Below are 16,551 nucleotides of genomic sequence, written 5' to 3' on the forward strand. Positions count from 1 at the left end.
TAAAATTAGGTTTTGTGCACGGACGGATAACCGTATAAGTTATAAAGCAAATGAAGAATTTTCTCATAAGCATACTCGGGCTAAATAAGAGGACGTGTTGCAGGTTCTGGTGATCGGAGCTAACATTTTTTGGAAGGTGAAATGTATCAAATGGCTAACATCAATATTTTGAAACAACATTTGTGGTCCACTGGTCCACACTAAACTCGAAATACAAGAAAATGGGTAGGTTCAGGCGACATAAGGGACTTGAAAGTAAGGCAAGTTTATAGTATCTGATTGGCCAGCTGCAAAAAATTACCTTCCAATTAAGGCAACTTTAATGGAAAGTTGACTGGAAAGTTAACATTACACTTGATCATGTTTTTTCATTCAACTGAAAGCTGAACTTTATTACTCTATGATTTATTTATTTTCTGCACAACTTCACTTTATGCTTTCTGAAAAAGGGTTCCTTGTCAATTTTGAAAAAAAATAAAAAATATTTTTTAGGATTTTTGATAACTACTATTTTATTTAGTATTGCCCGTAGCATGGGGGTTAGTGCGAATAATGCATACTATCCAGTGCATTGGAAAACCGCTGTGGTTCATCCTCTCCCGAAAAAGGGAAAGGACAACTGCAACTCTTCCTCCGAGTATCAGCAAAGTTTTCGAAAAGATCATTAATAGGGCTCTGACTAAGTGGGTTGCGGACAACAAAATAATTCCGGATAAACAGTTCGGGTTTAAGGCGGGTTATGACACAATTCATGCTGCGTCTAAACTAGTTTCTGATATCCAATGGAATAAATCAAAACAACAATTCACAGGTGCTGTTCTGGTTGATTTGGAAAAGGCCTTTGACACCGTATGGTAAGAGGGTCTTTAGCTAAAACTGTGCAGGCTTGGCATAAGCAAGCCATTGTTGTATATACTTTATGATATGCTTAACGGTAGAAAGTTTGTTGTCAAAAGTGGCACACATGGTCTTCAACAGGGACCGGTGAATTCGCCGATTCTCGCTGGTGTAAATGCTGAAACACTAGCCGTCTGATAGGTAGTCTTGGTGAGAATTCTCTTGCAGCGTGATTTCGATAAGATTCAGCGATATTGCGACGTCTGGAAACTGAAAATAAACGTCCAGAAGTCAAAGACAACTCTGTCCTGGACTCCGTTGGCTAGGGCCACGAGGGATACGTGCAAGAATTGGCGCAAGATGGTCATCACGGGCAGCTATTAACGAGCAAAAGTGGTGTGAAGTACATCGGTATCTGGTTAGATCAGTATTTATGTTTCGAAAGACATATAAATGCTGCTCTGACCAGGGCTAGAGGAGCCTTTGCTCTGACGAAACGGCTGTTTTACAGAAGCCGGCTTGACCCCAGAGTGAAGATAATTTGCGACATGGTCCTCATACAGCCGATGATCGTTTATGGTTTTCCTGTGTGGTTCAACGTTGCCCCGTACCAGATGGAGAAGTTTCGGGTGTTCGAGCGGCAGTGTTTACGACCCTGTACCGACTTATATCGAACAGCCGAATCTGCATTACTATTCCAACGAGGGGCTCGAATCAACAGAATTGACAATTTTGTGATAAAACTCGTTCGAGGTCACATTGCAAAAGCTATGTCTTCGACCAACAATTTAATTTTCGGGGCGTTCTATACGAACGACGAGTATTTTGAGAGTGCACGCTTGAGCGGCTTCATTTCATCAGAGGCATTTCTGTTTTTAGACAGATGCGGTCTGATACAGGATAGATTGGCAGTTCCGTTAATCTAATACGTCAGACGACGAACCGTGGATTGGCGACTCCTGTATAATCGGGACGTCATGCCATAAGGCGGAGCAGAGCTCCTTCGGTTCAGTAGGGATGTGTCCAAATGGGACCGAACTAATAGGGCGAAGGAGGAGAACCAGTTATGGTGGCTTCAATCGGCACTTGATAGTGGGTAGTCGGGATGGGGTTTTAAGCCTTGGAATAGTTAAGAGTTCTAAGTTACTAGGCCCTAGTTCTCACGGGCCGCTGCGCAACCCAATTTTACTATTTTATGTATTTTATTATTCTAAAGATCAGGCTTTAAGTACTTTTTATTTGGCCATCAAATAATAGTAAGATCGAATTTGCTTTTTCATCTGAATTTAGGTGAAATAACACTTGGTCAAGTAACTTATATTTATTTTATTACTTTGATTTCAGAAGTTTCGTTAAAAATTCTAGATTTTTTTATTGTTTCTGAGTTTCTCTCAAAAAATAATTTTTGCTCCACAAGCTGCATGTATCTGAATAGTCACATTAAATGCCAAAAATTGTTGTTATATTTGATTATATATCCTCAGTTTAAATTTCAGAATATTATTCTATGATACGAACTTATGCACTAACCAGATCGTTTTTTTTTGGGGACTATAGTTAATATTTATACTAACCGAGATATTGCAGATGTACTCGAATTTGATGCATTCTTCCAGTTAAAGGTTTGCAGAGGACAACACTTGTTTTTCCATTATGAGCGATCTTCTGAAAAGTTGTAGTACAATCTTTACCCTTTGGCGATACTTTGCATACACCAATTTTATAACTAACAACTTCAATTGGTTCTTTGCATTCAATAACTCCTCTAAAAAAGATAAAACACCAATTAAAATAAAAACAACTAAAATTTATAACTTTTAAAAAATACTCACTCAGGAAATTCGCCTTCTACTCGACAGATGTATTCCTTTTGTACTTGCCGGTTACGTATTTGATGTTCCATTTGTCTGGCTTTCTTCGGACTTCTTCCGAATAATAGAAGACCAGAGGTAAGCCGATCTAATCTATGAATTGTCCTTAGATTCTTTAAATTATATTCTTTTGCTAGTATGAAAACAACGGTGTTGTGTCTATATCTTCCACATGGATGAACCTTAAGAAAGTAAAATAAAACAAAATATTAAAAAATTGTGTTTGAACTTTATGTATGTTAGATTTTTTGTGACTATTTATACAAAATGTATGTAAGCATTAATACTTAAACTTAAACTATACAATTTTTTCAATATATATGTAGGGTTAATACTTACAAAAACTCAATTAATATCGTATACCTTTTTACAGAGAAGAAATTGCAACCAGAAGTAATCTCGGTAATAAAAATCATTTAGGTATATTGTGATACTACGAGAAGATTGTGGTTTTTACTAACTTCTGATCCTACTCAGACTGTAAGATCTTATCGTTACTAAGGTACGTACATATTTCAGAATAAAATTAAATTTTAAGTATCATTTGAAATTTTGACATGCTTCTTTTAAATCATCTTTTAAGGCAAAATGGGTTTTTGGGATTAAAAGTTTTCATATAAGTTCAGTTTGAGATGTGTTCAAGTCGTCTCTTAATTTTTCGAATAAGTTAAAATTTGTAAAACTGTCAAATCCAAATTAACCTAAGTACCTACAGATTATTTTCTAGTTTTTTCTTTAATTTACATATACATATGTACTGAGTGGCACATAACTTTGTACAGAACTGCTCTGTTTTAAAATTGATGGTTTTCTCCTTTTCACAATTTAATTACGGGAGTAACTTAAATTTACTTTTTCTGTTTGTTTCTGTTTGTAATTTTATTTTAATGCTTAACATTTGTATTTCTTTATTTTGTAGGAAAATATTAGACATAAGAGTGCGTAAAAATTATGGATTGGTCCATTGGTATAAATTAGCTGGAGTTACTTTTTTAAGTTTTGTTTTAACCTTTAACTAGGGACATGACAAATTTATAACACTTTAAGGGACATGACGTCTTAAAAATTTGTAAAAATTACACTTGGATGATTTAAAATTGTGTTTGTATGCAACTTATAGCGTGCAATAAAACAAATGTAAATGAATTCAATCCTTTTTTTATTACTTAATTAAATTAATAAAAAGAGACTGGGATGCGACCCACACTGATAACTTCCCATCCCGTCTGTCGATTTGTCTTGCTTAAAAGCTTGTAGGGTTGGGTTTGTTAGTTCAATTTTTCTTAAACATTTTTAAATTATCAACAATATTTTTCATTTACAAAATAGTTCAGATTGAAAATTTAGTTCTGTTAAACAGATTTTTGGTCAAAAACAAATTTTTACCAATTTTAGTAGCATTCTTAAACTTTTACAAATTGGATGAATTAAATTAATTTGAGAGATATCAAGAACCGAACATCAATTTTTACCAAACTTGCGTACTATTTTTTGTAGATTTCATTTTTATTTATGAAAAAACGGACTGTTGGATTTTTATAAAAAAAACTACTAAATATCGAAAACAACGTTTTCTGTGAAATAAAAAAAGTTTGAAGACAAATTTTTAATTTTTGAAAGGCTATTTTAGTCAAAAGGAAATTTTAACCAAGTTTTAGAATTGCTTTTTTTTAGGTTTTTATTTTTTGTAAAAAAAACTGTTAATTCGATTTTTCTCAATTTTACTGAATGTTGACAACAACATTTTAAACAAAATAAAAGTAGTTTAAATCCAATATCCCAAAGATTTGAAAAGATATTTATATTCGAAAATCAATTTTTATCAACTTTTATTAATTTTGTTGTTTGGGTTTTTATTTTTTGTAAGAAAATTATCAATTCGATTTTTCACAAAATTTTTCCGAACGCTGAAACCAATATTTTTTAAAAGATAAAAGTAGTTTAAAGCCAATACCTATCTCAAAGTTTTGTAGAGATATTTGACGCGAAAATCAATGTTTATCAACTTTTATTAATTTTGTTGTTTGGGTTTTTATTTTTTGTAAGAAAATTGTCAATTCGATTTTTCACAAAATTTAATCGAATGTTGAAAACAATATTTCTTATAAGTTAAAATTAGTTAAAAGCCATAATCTCAAATTTTTGAAAAGATATTAGAGTCGAAATTCAATTTTTACCAGCTTTGAGTAATGTTTTCTTAGGTTTTTATTTTTTATAAAAAAAACTGTCAATTCGATTTTTCTCAAAATCTTACCAGATGGTAAAAACGTTATTTTTCGTTGCAATAAATTGTTTTGGAGATAAAATCATTTTGTGTTCGTAAAATTTTCGAGGTAGCATTTTTTTTCAGTTTCTTTGATATATAAGAAAAACCGTTTATTGTTTTTTTTTTCAAAAAATATACTTGTTTGGTATCACGTTACAATATATTATATAAAATTTAATTCAAGTCTCTATTATCTGTGTAACAAAATTTATTTGAAGTCGAGATCTTTTCTAATCGTTTCTGGTTCTTGTACACACGTACACACGCACACACAGACATCTTTGTACAAATCTTTTATTTCGACTCTAGGGACCTTCAATTTGACAAATCGGACCCATTACAATAACTTCCTATGGGAAGTTAACTAGCAGTTAGTGGTACTTTTCAGTCTTAATTGACAAGAGATCCTTTTTGCATTCTAATAGACCTTATATAAATTATATGCCAAATTTAACACTTTCTCCTTAAAATCTATTATTATAGCAAAAAGCATACAAACCACATCTGGAGACTAAAAATACAAATTCTGAATCCCGCTCAATTTGACATAATATGAGGCTACACATCGCTAGTTAAAGGTAAAATTGGAAGTAAGGGTTTTGTTGTTTCATTTAAATTCGATTCAGTTTTACATAATAAATTAAGAACACAATGTTTCATTTACTGATATATGCCGGCGGTTGGATACTAAAATATCTCTTGAAGTCTTATATTTTGCGAATACTAAATAAAAGACATTACTGCCTTTAAATTAAAAACAAAAAAAAAACATTATACTCGTAAATATAATTTATATCTTATTTGAAATCATGAATCATTTATTTAAAATCATGAATCATTTAAAAAAATGCATATAAGTACATTTTTTCGGAGTATCTTTTACTCTTTTGATTTCCCTTGATTTAATTTTTGACGTTGCCGCGAATCACTGCCTTTTGAAAACTATATATGCACTCATTTTCGTTCTGTACAATGAACCAAATAAAAGCGACGATGGATTCATTGAAATGCGTCCTATCGCTGTTGACTGTTTAATTATTAATCGAAGAGTTAAAGAATTGGGTAATGAGTTTTCGTAGCAATTCTGTATGATTTCAACGGGATGGGAGTACATTGGCCTTTCAGTATGAGTTAATATATATCTTATTTAACTTATATATATAACTAGACCTAGACAAGAATCAAGCAAAGTTTATAAGCCAAGAAGTCTGCGAAAATCAACTGCATCTACTTATTTATTTATGTCCTTTCTTCGGCAGAGGTACCATTTTCAATCACGAGAAAGCGATGCACATTTAGAGAATTAGAAATTTGTTTGCGAAGCTAATGCACTTAACTGGTTTGCAGAGCGTTTAAGTTGAGTGTTCAACTTATGAACAAGTAATACTAAGTTGTCGCTTGTCTGCAGCAACTGCAGAAAGATTTACTTTGATAAGACAGGGAGCCGATACATGCCTTAGTTAGTGTTTTTTTGTGTTAAGCAATCAGACTTGTTAACGTTGGTTTTTGATGCAAATAAATACCAAGGACTTATTGACTTTTTGGTATGTGATTAAAAATTCTGAGAACGTTCTCTTTGCAACCAGAGTTACATTTTGGCTTGGCTATAGAATTGACGATTATTTAAGTGACTTTCTCATTTTTTGATAGCACATTTTTATAATCAGAATGAACGATTTCAAATGGGAATTGTCAAAACGAAGGTTGTAATGGTAAAAAATATGGGCCAAAATAAAGCTCCAGTTGAACTTATTTGTAATAGTATTTACACTTCATAGAAAGTTTTTCCGATAAGAAAGATGTTTGTTTAGGAATAAAATTAATGAAAACGTCCATTTTCGAAATTTGACTCCTCATACCAATAAAAAGCCTTTTTTATTAATGAAGTCAATTTTAATTTCCTTTTGTAAATTTAATTTCAAAATTGATTGATTTTTGTATCACTTGACTTCTAAAAATTGGGTTGGTATTGCTTTGTTTTTAATTTTGAAGTTTGATTTTTAATCAAAAATAAATCAATTTATTGGGCCAAAAGAACGTTCAAGACAAAAATTTATGTTTTGATTTTTTTAAGATGGGAAAATAAAAAAAAATCTTAACTTTGTGGTGGTCTTGTTATTTAGTTTTTTTTTGTTAAATATTAAATGTCGGTTATAATTAATCATTATTTACTTTCAAAATAATATTGAAAGAGCATTACATACATTCAAAACAGTAATATGTGACAAAATAATTGACATAAGACAACAAAACTGAACACCTTAATTTTTTGCAATATTAAAGAAGATACATGAAGAAAATTGTATTGCAAACATGTTGAACTTGTGCACCAAAGACATAGATATCATTAAAAAGATGAGATTTAAGGGATACTCAAGTAATGGAAGACAATTTCTTATTAAATCTTATTATTAGATACTTATTTGTTATATATATTATATATATATATTTTTATATTTTTGTACATTTTTATACAAAATAATTGATTTTAAAATGAAGAACTATTTAAAAATTGTATTATGTTTAATTTTAACATATAACTAGAATAATTTTGTTAGTTTTTTTTTAACAGACAAACAAAATTAATATTAAATAAATAAAACTTTGATTACAAGTACGAGTTTTTGAATACTATGTATGAATGTTATAAGTTACAAGGCATACTTATGGCAGTCTTTTAAGCCACTTACAGGTATTGATGCCGGCTTATTCACAACCACAATATCTTCGTCCATGTGTACTATTGTGATTGGTTGACTAGTGACGGGAACTTCATGTCTGTAAAATACATTTATAATTATAGTAATAATACAATCAAATTTATGATATAACAAAAAAAAATGATTAACTAATTTAAGAAAATATTAATTATTATTGTAATATTTTGATATTAATATTAATTTTAAGAAAAAATAATATCAAAAGGGAAAGTTTAGCTGTAAGAAAAAATTATTATAATTCACACAAATATATTATACAAAATAATAAAACGAAAAATGATGTCTTATAGTTATTCAATTTTTTTAAAAAGAAGAATTTGGGTTCTAAGCCTAAAAGAAGATCGAACAATTTGATATTAGTAATATTTTGGAACACTGAATTATTGTATTAAACAAAAATACTCCATTTAACAAGATAGGAATCTCGGACTGACATTTCGGTTTGCCTACAAGCTACTGAGGACTAAATGTGAGAAAGTGTGCGTGAAAAACCAAACACATTCTCTCATTTAGTTTTCAGGCCCATCAAAATGCTTCATTTTAGTCCTCAGGTCCATATAAATTCTTCATTTTGAATGTTTCATGGCCTTCGTTCAAAGACGAAACAATCCTAACCAATAGAATTTTTAATGATTTATTAGTGCTGTATTTTGTTTACTTAAATTATTTGCGAACGCAATATGAGCTGCAACTGGAAATGGACAGAAGTGTAACTCAATACTTTGTAAAACAACAAAACAGACACTTTTTTCAGCTGTAGGTTGTTTAGAGCATTTTATTGGCGACGTTAGAAGTTCAGGTTGAAGCAATAGGCGGGTGTCTTCGTATTTTTTCTGTACAGACTACGAAAAGTTCCATTGTCAACTTAAGCTTGTTCAGATTCCTTAACTAGATTAGTATTTTCATCATTTGAGCAGTTTGATAATTGCAAGACCAAATTAAGAATTTTGTTTTTAGTTAGATTTTGGAATACAAATTTGAGGAAACCATGTCTTAAAAATAAGTTGCTTTGTGTAAAGCATGTTTAAGGAATAGAAATATGCAATATGGTCACACACAACACAAACATACATAACATAAATTGCGCTCGCACCCTTAACTTGATGGTTCTTCGAACGCATCTTTGATACAATAATCCGAGATTAATTAAGAAACTCAATGAATTTCGTAGTGATTACTGTAAATTAGTCAATTAATTATAATAAACTGATATTGAACATGCTTTTTTAAAGACAAAAATGCACATTGGTTCGCTATCAACAAAATTACTGCAAAATTAAAGCTTCAAACTGACTTTTTCATTGAAAAAAGTAAAAATAAAAATCTGAAAAAAAAAACTTATTAACCTCCTCTTTTTGTTTTTGCTTTGCAAAGTGCTGCTAGCCCAACGCATCGTTTTTTTAAGCAAACAGGTTTTGGAGAGTGAAACGTACGAAAGATTCCCATCTTGGTAAATGGAGTATTTTTGGTATTAAAGTTCCAATACAGTTTAAGCATCAATTTAAAATAATAAATTGAGTGTACTATTTTCAGAATTATTTCAACATATTTAGAATTTTTTCATAAATATTTAAGTAAAAAAGCATAAATTGTCTAGTAATCAACCATAAATTTAATACATTTTATGAAATTAAGTTTAATTTTAATAGTGAAAAAAATAGCAAAAAAAAGATATAGACCTTATCTCTCACGAGAACTCAAAGAAAAAAAGTTAAAGGTTTCAAATCAACAGATCTCGGTGATCACCTCTTGGAGATAGGATCAGCAAACTTTTCTTGTAGACTAAATTTTAGCATTTTAAAAAGAATTTTATAACGTTTAGAGGTGCAAATAAATAAATTAGTTGGCGCAACAGTCAAAGAGAACTAAGGCCTAGTGACTTACAGCTCTAAACCATTATTGTGTGCTAGTAATGTCGTCGGGGATGAAGGGGACCAACAGTTTTAAGAAATATCGGAACGGCTAATTTGAGAAAGCAGTTTTTTCACACCACCGGTAGAACCTGTTAAAGCCATTAACGTATTTCAATAGATATAAAGCCCATATGTTTTAAGATTATGCAAAAAACTGAGCTTTTTATAATTTGTTTGTGTATTCTTTTTAACTTTATTTGAATTAAACATTAATAAATTGTAATACCTCTTAAATTCAATAATTAAAAATATACCCAATTGTGCGTTGCAACCCTTGTATTGAGTATATTGAGAGTAATAAAACGTAGCTAATATGACTATCCGTTTACCTTTCACTTAGTTTACTATTAGTATAATTTTGTGTACAATAAAACCGCTAAATGAATTTGATATTTTTGAAGTACTCATCAGGAAATTTCTTATGAATATCCTTAAGCATTCGCAATTAACTTAAGTAATATCTTTTTTCTTTTCAAAAGAAACAAGAAAGAATACGTTTCATTCCGTATAGAAACCAATATTAACAAACAAATCGGATGAAAACGAATATGTGAGGTACAATCTACTCTTAATTAAAATCATTTCATTTTTTATATTTTATTTTTATTGTTTCAATTCCGCATACAGAAATTCCTATTTATATATAACGTAGATGATATATTCAGTGAATTTTATATTAATGTTTTCATGGGGTTCATTTCAAGTGCATTGTTTTATTTTTGTCCTTTTTGTGGCCTATGAATATTTAACTTAATTACGAAAAAGAAAATTTCTTAGGTTAAGTGTGAGCATTGCAGCATTGGGACTTGAAAGATTCATCAGATGTATGTTTTTATATGCATCAAAAACCACAATGTAGTGTTTTTGTATTAATTTAATTAAGGTTGGTCATGTAGGCATCTGTAAAATTAAAGTACAAACAAAAATATATGCAATGCACAATGTACATGTATGACAAAATGACGGAGAAGTCTCCAACTTTCATAACTAAAGTGAGTTTAATAAGTTAAAATTAAAACATTTATAATATTGAGCTTTAAAAAAATGTATGAATTTGTGGTTTATACATAATGGCTTAGCGAAACACTTTGATCATCAAAAGGGTCAAAAGAGGTGAGTCTAGCTCTAAATAACTATATAATATTTGTGTGTGATGTTTGTTGATATTTCATTATGTTCATTAATATTTATTATCCTGTCTCTGTCTAGTACTTTTTTCTTAATACGGTTCTATTCTTTAGTTTACATTTTTTCGAATTGTTTATAAATCTTTTAACTTGTTATTAGTTTTAAATAATTGTAACTAAAAGAATTTGAAATGAAGGAAAATACATGCAGATTTAAAAATTATTGTTAAATGTATACAAAGGCTATAATACTAGGTACAAAAACAAAAACTCGGTAAAGAAATACAACTGCTAAAAATAAAACAGACAAACTTACCTATGAACAATATTTGCCAGCAAGTCATTATGTTTTAATCTATAATCAATTGGCACTTTATCATAGTTAACTGTCAAGGTACCAGCATTAATACAACGTTCATATTCTTCGGCGGGATGAGCTCTAAATTCTCTAGCGAATACGTCAAGTATTTTTTCGCCAACCCATCTGCCTTTGGTGAATGTGGTAAAAGTAAAGTAATACGGATATACCTTTCGAAGACCTGTAAAAAGAAAAAAAGTAAAACCAAAACTATCAAAAATGCAAACCAACAAGATTACGAAAAAAATTGATAAATGAATGCAATTTGTTTTTTTTGCACTACAATTTTATTTATATTTACCATTTTCAATGAAATATGATGTCTCGTGATAGCGTTCGTCCGTGAATCCTGGTCTTTTAGCCTTCAGTGCCTTTGTTTCAAGTTTTGCCTAAAAGAAAACAGTCAAAGAGCAATTTATTTGATAAAGCTTTTAATTAAAGAAAAGTCATGTAAGGTAATGTTAATAAAAAACAAATTAAGCGGCTGCAATTCATTAAAATCGCTTCCTATTCTAGACCTGGCGAATGCCAAAGTAAGTAATACCTCGACTCCAACCTTTATTAAAAATAGCATCAAAGCATAAAATATCAGTATTCATTTAAACTTGAAACGTATTTTCTTTTTAAATGAATTTACGAAAAACAAGATCGTTTGTTTCCATTCTATAGAATTGCTCAAATCAAATGAATTCTGAGAATACACGATAGTCTCCAAAAATTGAATTGAATTAATGAGAAAAAAGGTTACAATCTTTTTAGAGTCAAATAAATAGAATTGTATAATTGATTCTTAAAGACGGCTCTGCTCTGCGATATAAGAGTAAGGAATAGTATATAATATTTGATTCATCTTTTCTTTTTATTATTTTAACCTTTTGCCTACATTCTCGAAAATAAATACGAATGCATTGCAATCAAAAAGAAGTGAAGGAGGTGGTTTTCGTTAAGAGTTCTCTTTTGTATACTTAGGAATATATGTACAGTGTTGGCTAAAACAAACGAAAACTACCTCCACCTTTATGTCATTCAAAAATTAATAACTTAAACAAATCATGTTAATTTTTTTTCTAAAATTGAATACATTATGTATTTAATTTAATTTAATTCCACAAGAGAAAATAGTTTTTATAACGGTTCATTAAATATGACACATATACGACTGTTAGCCCAATTTTTTGTTGGTCAGAACAAAAGCATTATTTTTATTGCGGAAATTGGAATGACTCAAACTAAAATATCGGAAGATTCTTCCATTCAAAAATCAGTGATTTGCCGATAAATAAAATTTTACAAATCCAAAGTCATTCAGACTAAGGAAAACAACAAAATGAGAGGATTCTGCAATAATAAAATCAATTAAAAAAGATCTTTTTATATCAACGAGAGGAATACGAACTCAACTCGACCTTAACGTAAGCGCAAGAACAATTAAGACGAGCAGAAATGTAAAAATAGCTGTTTTATTATTGACTTCCCATAGGAAGTTATTGTATTGGGTCCGATTTGTCAAATTGAAAATATTGACATTTTTCGACGTTTCAAGGTCCCTAGAGTCGAATTAAAAGATTTTAAGAAAAATGTCTGTGCGTGCGTGTGTACGTACTTCCGTACGTTCGCGACGTTTTTTCGTCGCCCATAGCTCAAGAACCAGAAGAGATATCGACTTCAAATAAATTTTGTTATACATATATAATAAGGCAGAAAGATGCAGAAAGGGCTCTCAAGAAAATTGCGTGGGTGGTTTTTTTTTACCATAGCAGTTTAAAATAAAAGGTGAACATTTTGGTCAACCCTAAATATCTCATGAACCGAAAACGCTAGAGACTTGAGTTAAATTTTATATAATATATTGTAACGTTATACAAAACAATTATATTTTTTGAAAAAATCCAATTAACGGTTTTTTTATATATCAAAAAAACTGAAAAAAAAATGTTCACCTCGAAAATTTTACGAATACAAAATGATTTTATCTCCGAAACAATTTTATGCAACGAAAAATAACATTTTTAACATCTGCTAAGATTTTGGGAAAAATCAAATAGACAGTTGTTTTTACAAAATAAAAACCTTAAAAACACATTACTCAAAGTTGGTAAACATTGAATTTCGACTCAAATATCTTTTCAAAAATTTGAGATTATAGCTTCCAACTAATTTTAAATTATAAGGAATATTCTTTTCAACTTTCAGTAAAATTTTGAGAAAAACCGAATTGACAGATTTTTACAAAAAATTAAAACCTAAACAAAAAATTAATAAAAGTTGCTAAAAATTAATTTTCGACTTAAATATCTGTTCAAACTTTTTTTCTTAAGGACTTTAAATACACGTATGAAGAAATATCTTTGGATTACTTCAAAGTCTTCACTTCACATACTTCGTAACCATACCCTTCATTAGCATAAAAGAGAGAACTTTTAATTGTTGCATCAAATACTTTGAATTTTACCATCATCGGTTCGATACATTTTTTTTTATTAAAATCGCTTGACCAAATGCAGTTAATGGTGGATTTTGCAACTAATGTTTTATCTTTTACATGAGGTCCGATGTTTAAACTTTGTGTTATTGTAAAACCTAAGTATTAAAATTTTTTAACCATTAAGGTTCCAAGAACGGTCATTTCTGACATTATGATTATGAGATCTAAAAACCATAATCTTCGACTTTGAAGTATTTATTTGAACACACCAAGAGTTACAATACTGGTTAAGTTCGTTAATTTGCAGTTGTAGAGTTACCGGATTATCAGTAAGAATGACAAGGTCATTCGCATATAAAAGCGTCTTAATAAGCAAATCAGAATCCAATGTCGTTAATAAAAAGTGAGAAGAGCAAGGACTCAAAATGCAACCTTCCAGAACACCCACTTCTGTCTGAAATTGCTGCGAAGAGGTTCTACCATTAGAAACTACCCCAGTGGTATTTAAAAGAAGTTTCTCATATATTCTTACAAATTTTTTTGTAATCGAACACCTAATAATTTAAAAGTTATAGTTTTCTCTTAATAGTATCAAAAGCAGCTTTAAAATCTACAAAAAAAAAGCATTTTATTTCCACTAAAAACAAGCTGGCAAGATTCAAATTTGCTCATTACCAAATTATATGGACCATAAAAATAAGAGGAACGCACTCTTTTCGGACGACTCCAATTAAATTTCAGTCATTTGCCTCTGAAATCGATATTCCAGCAGGACAACGACCCAATAGACACGTCCAATACGTAAGGACAAATTGCAAAAATAAAAACGATCTGTTTGATCAAATTAAATTGGCAAAGAGCATTATGACTTCATAAATCGAAGATGTGTTGAAGTGTTTAAAAACAAGGGGGTTTGCTACCAAATACCAACATATTTTAGTATGACTAAAATATATACATTTTTTTTTAACTTTGCTTTGTTTTGACCAGCCTAATATTGAACTAATTGAAAACAATTTTATTTAATTTTCCATTAGACACTGTAAGTAAAACCAAAAATACAGTGTTTTCCAATGTCATTTCATTTCTATATCCTTTTCAAGAAATTTTACATGAACAATTTGCACATTGCAAATGTTCCATCTTTAAGTGCTTTAATGATTGTCTAAGACCCTATATATCACGTGGCTTCAAAAATGATATAAGTTCTCGGTGGCTAATTGTGATAAAGTGTGCGAGAAACAATACGATTTTGCAATCTTAAGATAGCCGAATATTCAAAATGAAATTTCGAATTGGAGAAACCTTTCAATGTAAAATAAGAATTAAAACATTTTCGGGGTTTACTCGGCAAGTTAAAAAAACAAAACTAATAAAATAACAACATAAACGTCTAAAGGCCCAACTATAATAGACTTAATTGAGCTTAAGGGAACGAACCAATACGCAGCCTTGTATTTCACTAACCATAATAGACGTTCTGCTCAGTTTCGTTAAATTTCGCTAACTTTCGCGCAATTACGCAAGAGCCATTTAAATGGCTCGAGCTCAAGCAAATGTCAAATTTGAAATGCATTTCAACCCAATATTTGCTTAAGTTACTTGAATCCATTATGGTTATTTTTTTTAAAATAACTTCTCATAACTTTTCGTTCGGTTTTGACATTAGCTTAATTTCGGTCAAGTCTATTATAGTTGCTTAAAGTGTTCATACACTTAACTATATTAAAATAGAAAATTTAGCTGATTGCTACGTAATTTTTAAAATTATTTGCTATGCACTATACCTACCTGCGTGCGTCCATAAGTATTTCTCTCTTTGAAATACAAAAATCTGAACTATTTAAAATTAATTCATCACATTTCATAAACCATAGCTTTTTTTTGATTGAGTGCACAGGCGGACAAGCCAATTTTACACTCACACAAAATACTAAATTTGCAACTAAATTTGTTGAAATAAAATTAATAGTATTATTGGTATAATAATGCAACAGCCCGTGATGGAGTACCATGGCCTAGTAACACATAACTTTTAAGTGTAGTTTTTTGTGCGTGTTTTGGGTAACAGCTTTGGTTACTGCGGAATGTAATGACAAAACTTAAATTATGATCATTTTTTTATTATACCAATTTGATGTCAATATTGTTGTTTTTTTTTTAAATTGAAATTGCATGTAAACAAACAAAAATGTTTTGTTATACATCGCATGTAAATAATTATAATAATAATTATAAAATTATTTGAAGGCTCATGAGTTTTCATTTACCTAATTTTGTATCTTTCAAAATACTTAAAATTTTGTTGTGTATATAAAATTTAAAACAATGACACAAGCTTTTAAAAACTATTATATCTCCAAAACATTTTACTATGATGATTTTCTTTCAGAAATATCTTTAAAACCTGAGGAAACTAGAAAAAAAATGGAGTTAAAAAAATATAAACACACATCATTTTAAACATAAACCACGCATCCTTAGTAAAAGTAGTCTTTTTAGAACACTTATTGGAAAGTTAAGTTTTTGTTTAATTAAACAAATATTACAATTGTGAGATCTCCGCTGAGTTGAACCAACAAACTCAGCTGGTCAAAGAGGCCACTCAAATATCGGACGTGGTAGGTCGAGCAGAAAACACTCTTGACTTGTTTCTTACCTCTGACCCTTGTAAGTACACTATTAGTGTTCTATCTCATTTAGGCACATTTGAAAATTGTGTCATATCAGCAAATGTCTCGTGTGAAAACTCTCCATTTAAAGACAGAGCTCCTAAGAGAACCTTTTGGCAATACAAGAAAGCCAACTTGGACGGTCTCAATAATTATTTTAGGATCTTTAACTGGTCACTATGCTTCCTCGATACGTTGACGTCAGCGCTGATATGGTCACAAGCGCATGGTTAGATGCGAGCTGTAAGGAGGTTATTAGGGTGAAGAAGGATTTCGTTGTTTTAAAGCCAAATTCAACTGAGGAAAACCGGAATAAGTTCAAGCAAGCAAGGAAGGCATGCAACACCTATATTCGACGAACC

At 30.2% G+C, this 16,551-nt stretch overlaps 1 protein-coding gene across 6 annotated transcripts in view; it reads right to left on the reverse strand.

The window, feature by feature from the left end:
• LOC129952906 (pseudouridylate synthase RPUSD2-like) overlaps positions 1-16,551 on the reverse strand; it is a 169,014-nt gene that overhangs the window by 2,702 nt on the left and 149,761 nt on the right. For all 6 annotated transcript variants that reach the window (XM_056065861.1, XM_056065860.1, XM_056065859.1 and 3 more), the window contains 5 exons: positions 11,394-11,481; positions 11,051-11,273; positions 7,665-7,752; positions 2,670-2,890; positions 2,412-2,602 (listed from right to left, as the gene is read on the reverse strand). In XM_056065861.1, coding sequence (XP_055921836.1) covers positions 2,412-2,602; positions 2,670-2,890; positions 7,665-7,752; positions 11,051-11,273; positions 11,394-11,481 — 811 coding nt within the window. The remainder of the gene's footprint in view (positions 1-2,411; positions 2,603-2,669; positions 2,891-7,664; positions 7,753-11,050; positions 11,274-11,393; positions 11,482-16,551) is intronic.

This window comes from Eupeodes corollae, chromosome 3, assembly GCF_945859685.1.
Source record: "Eupeodes corollae chromosome 3, idEupCoro1.1, whole genome shotgun sequence".
Lineage (NCBI taxonomy): Eukaryota > Metazoa > Arthropoda > Insecta > Diptera > Syrphidae > Eupeodes > Eupeodes corollae.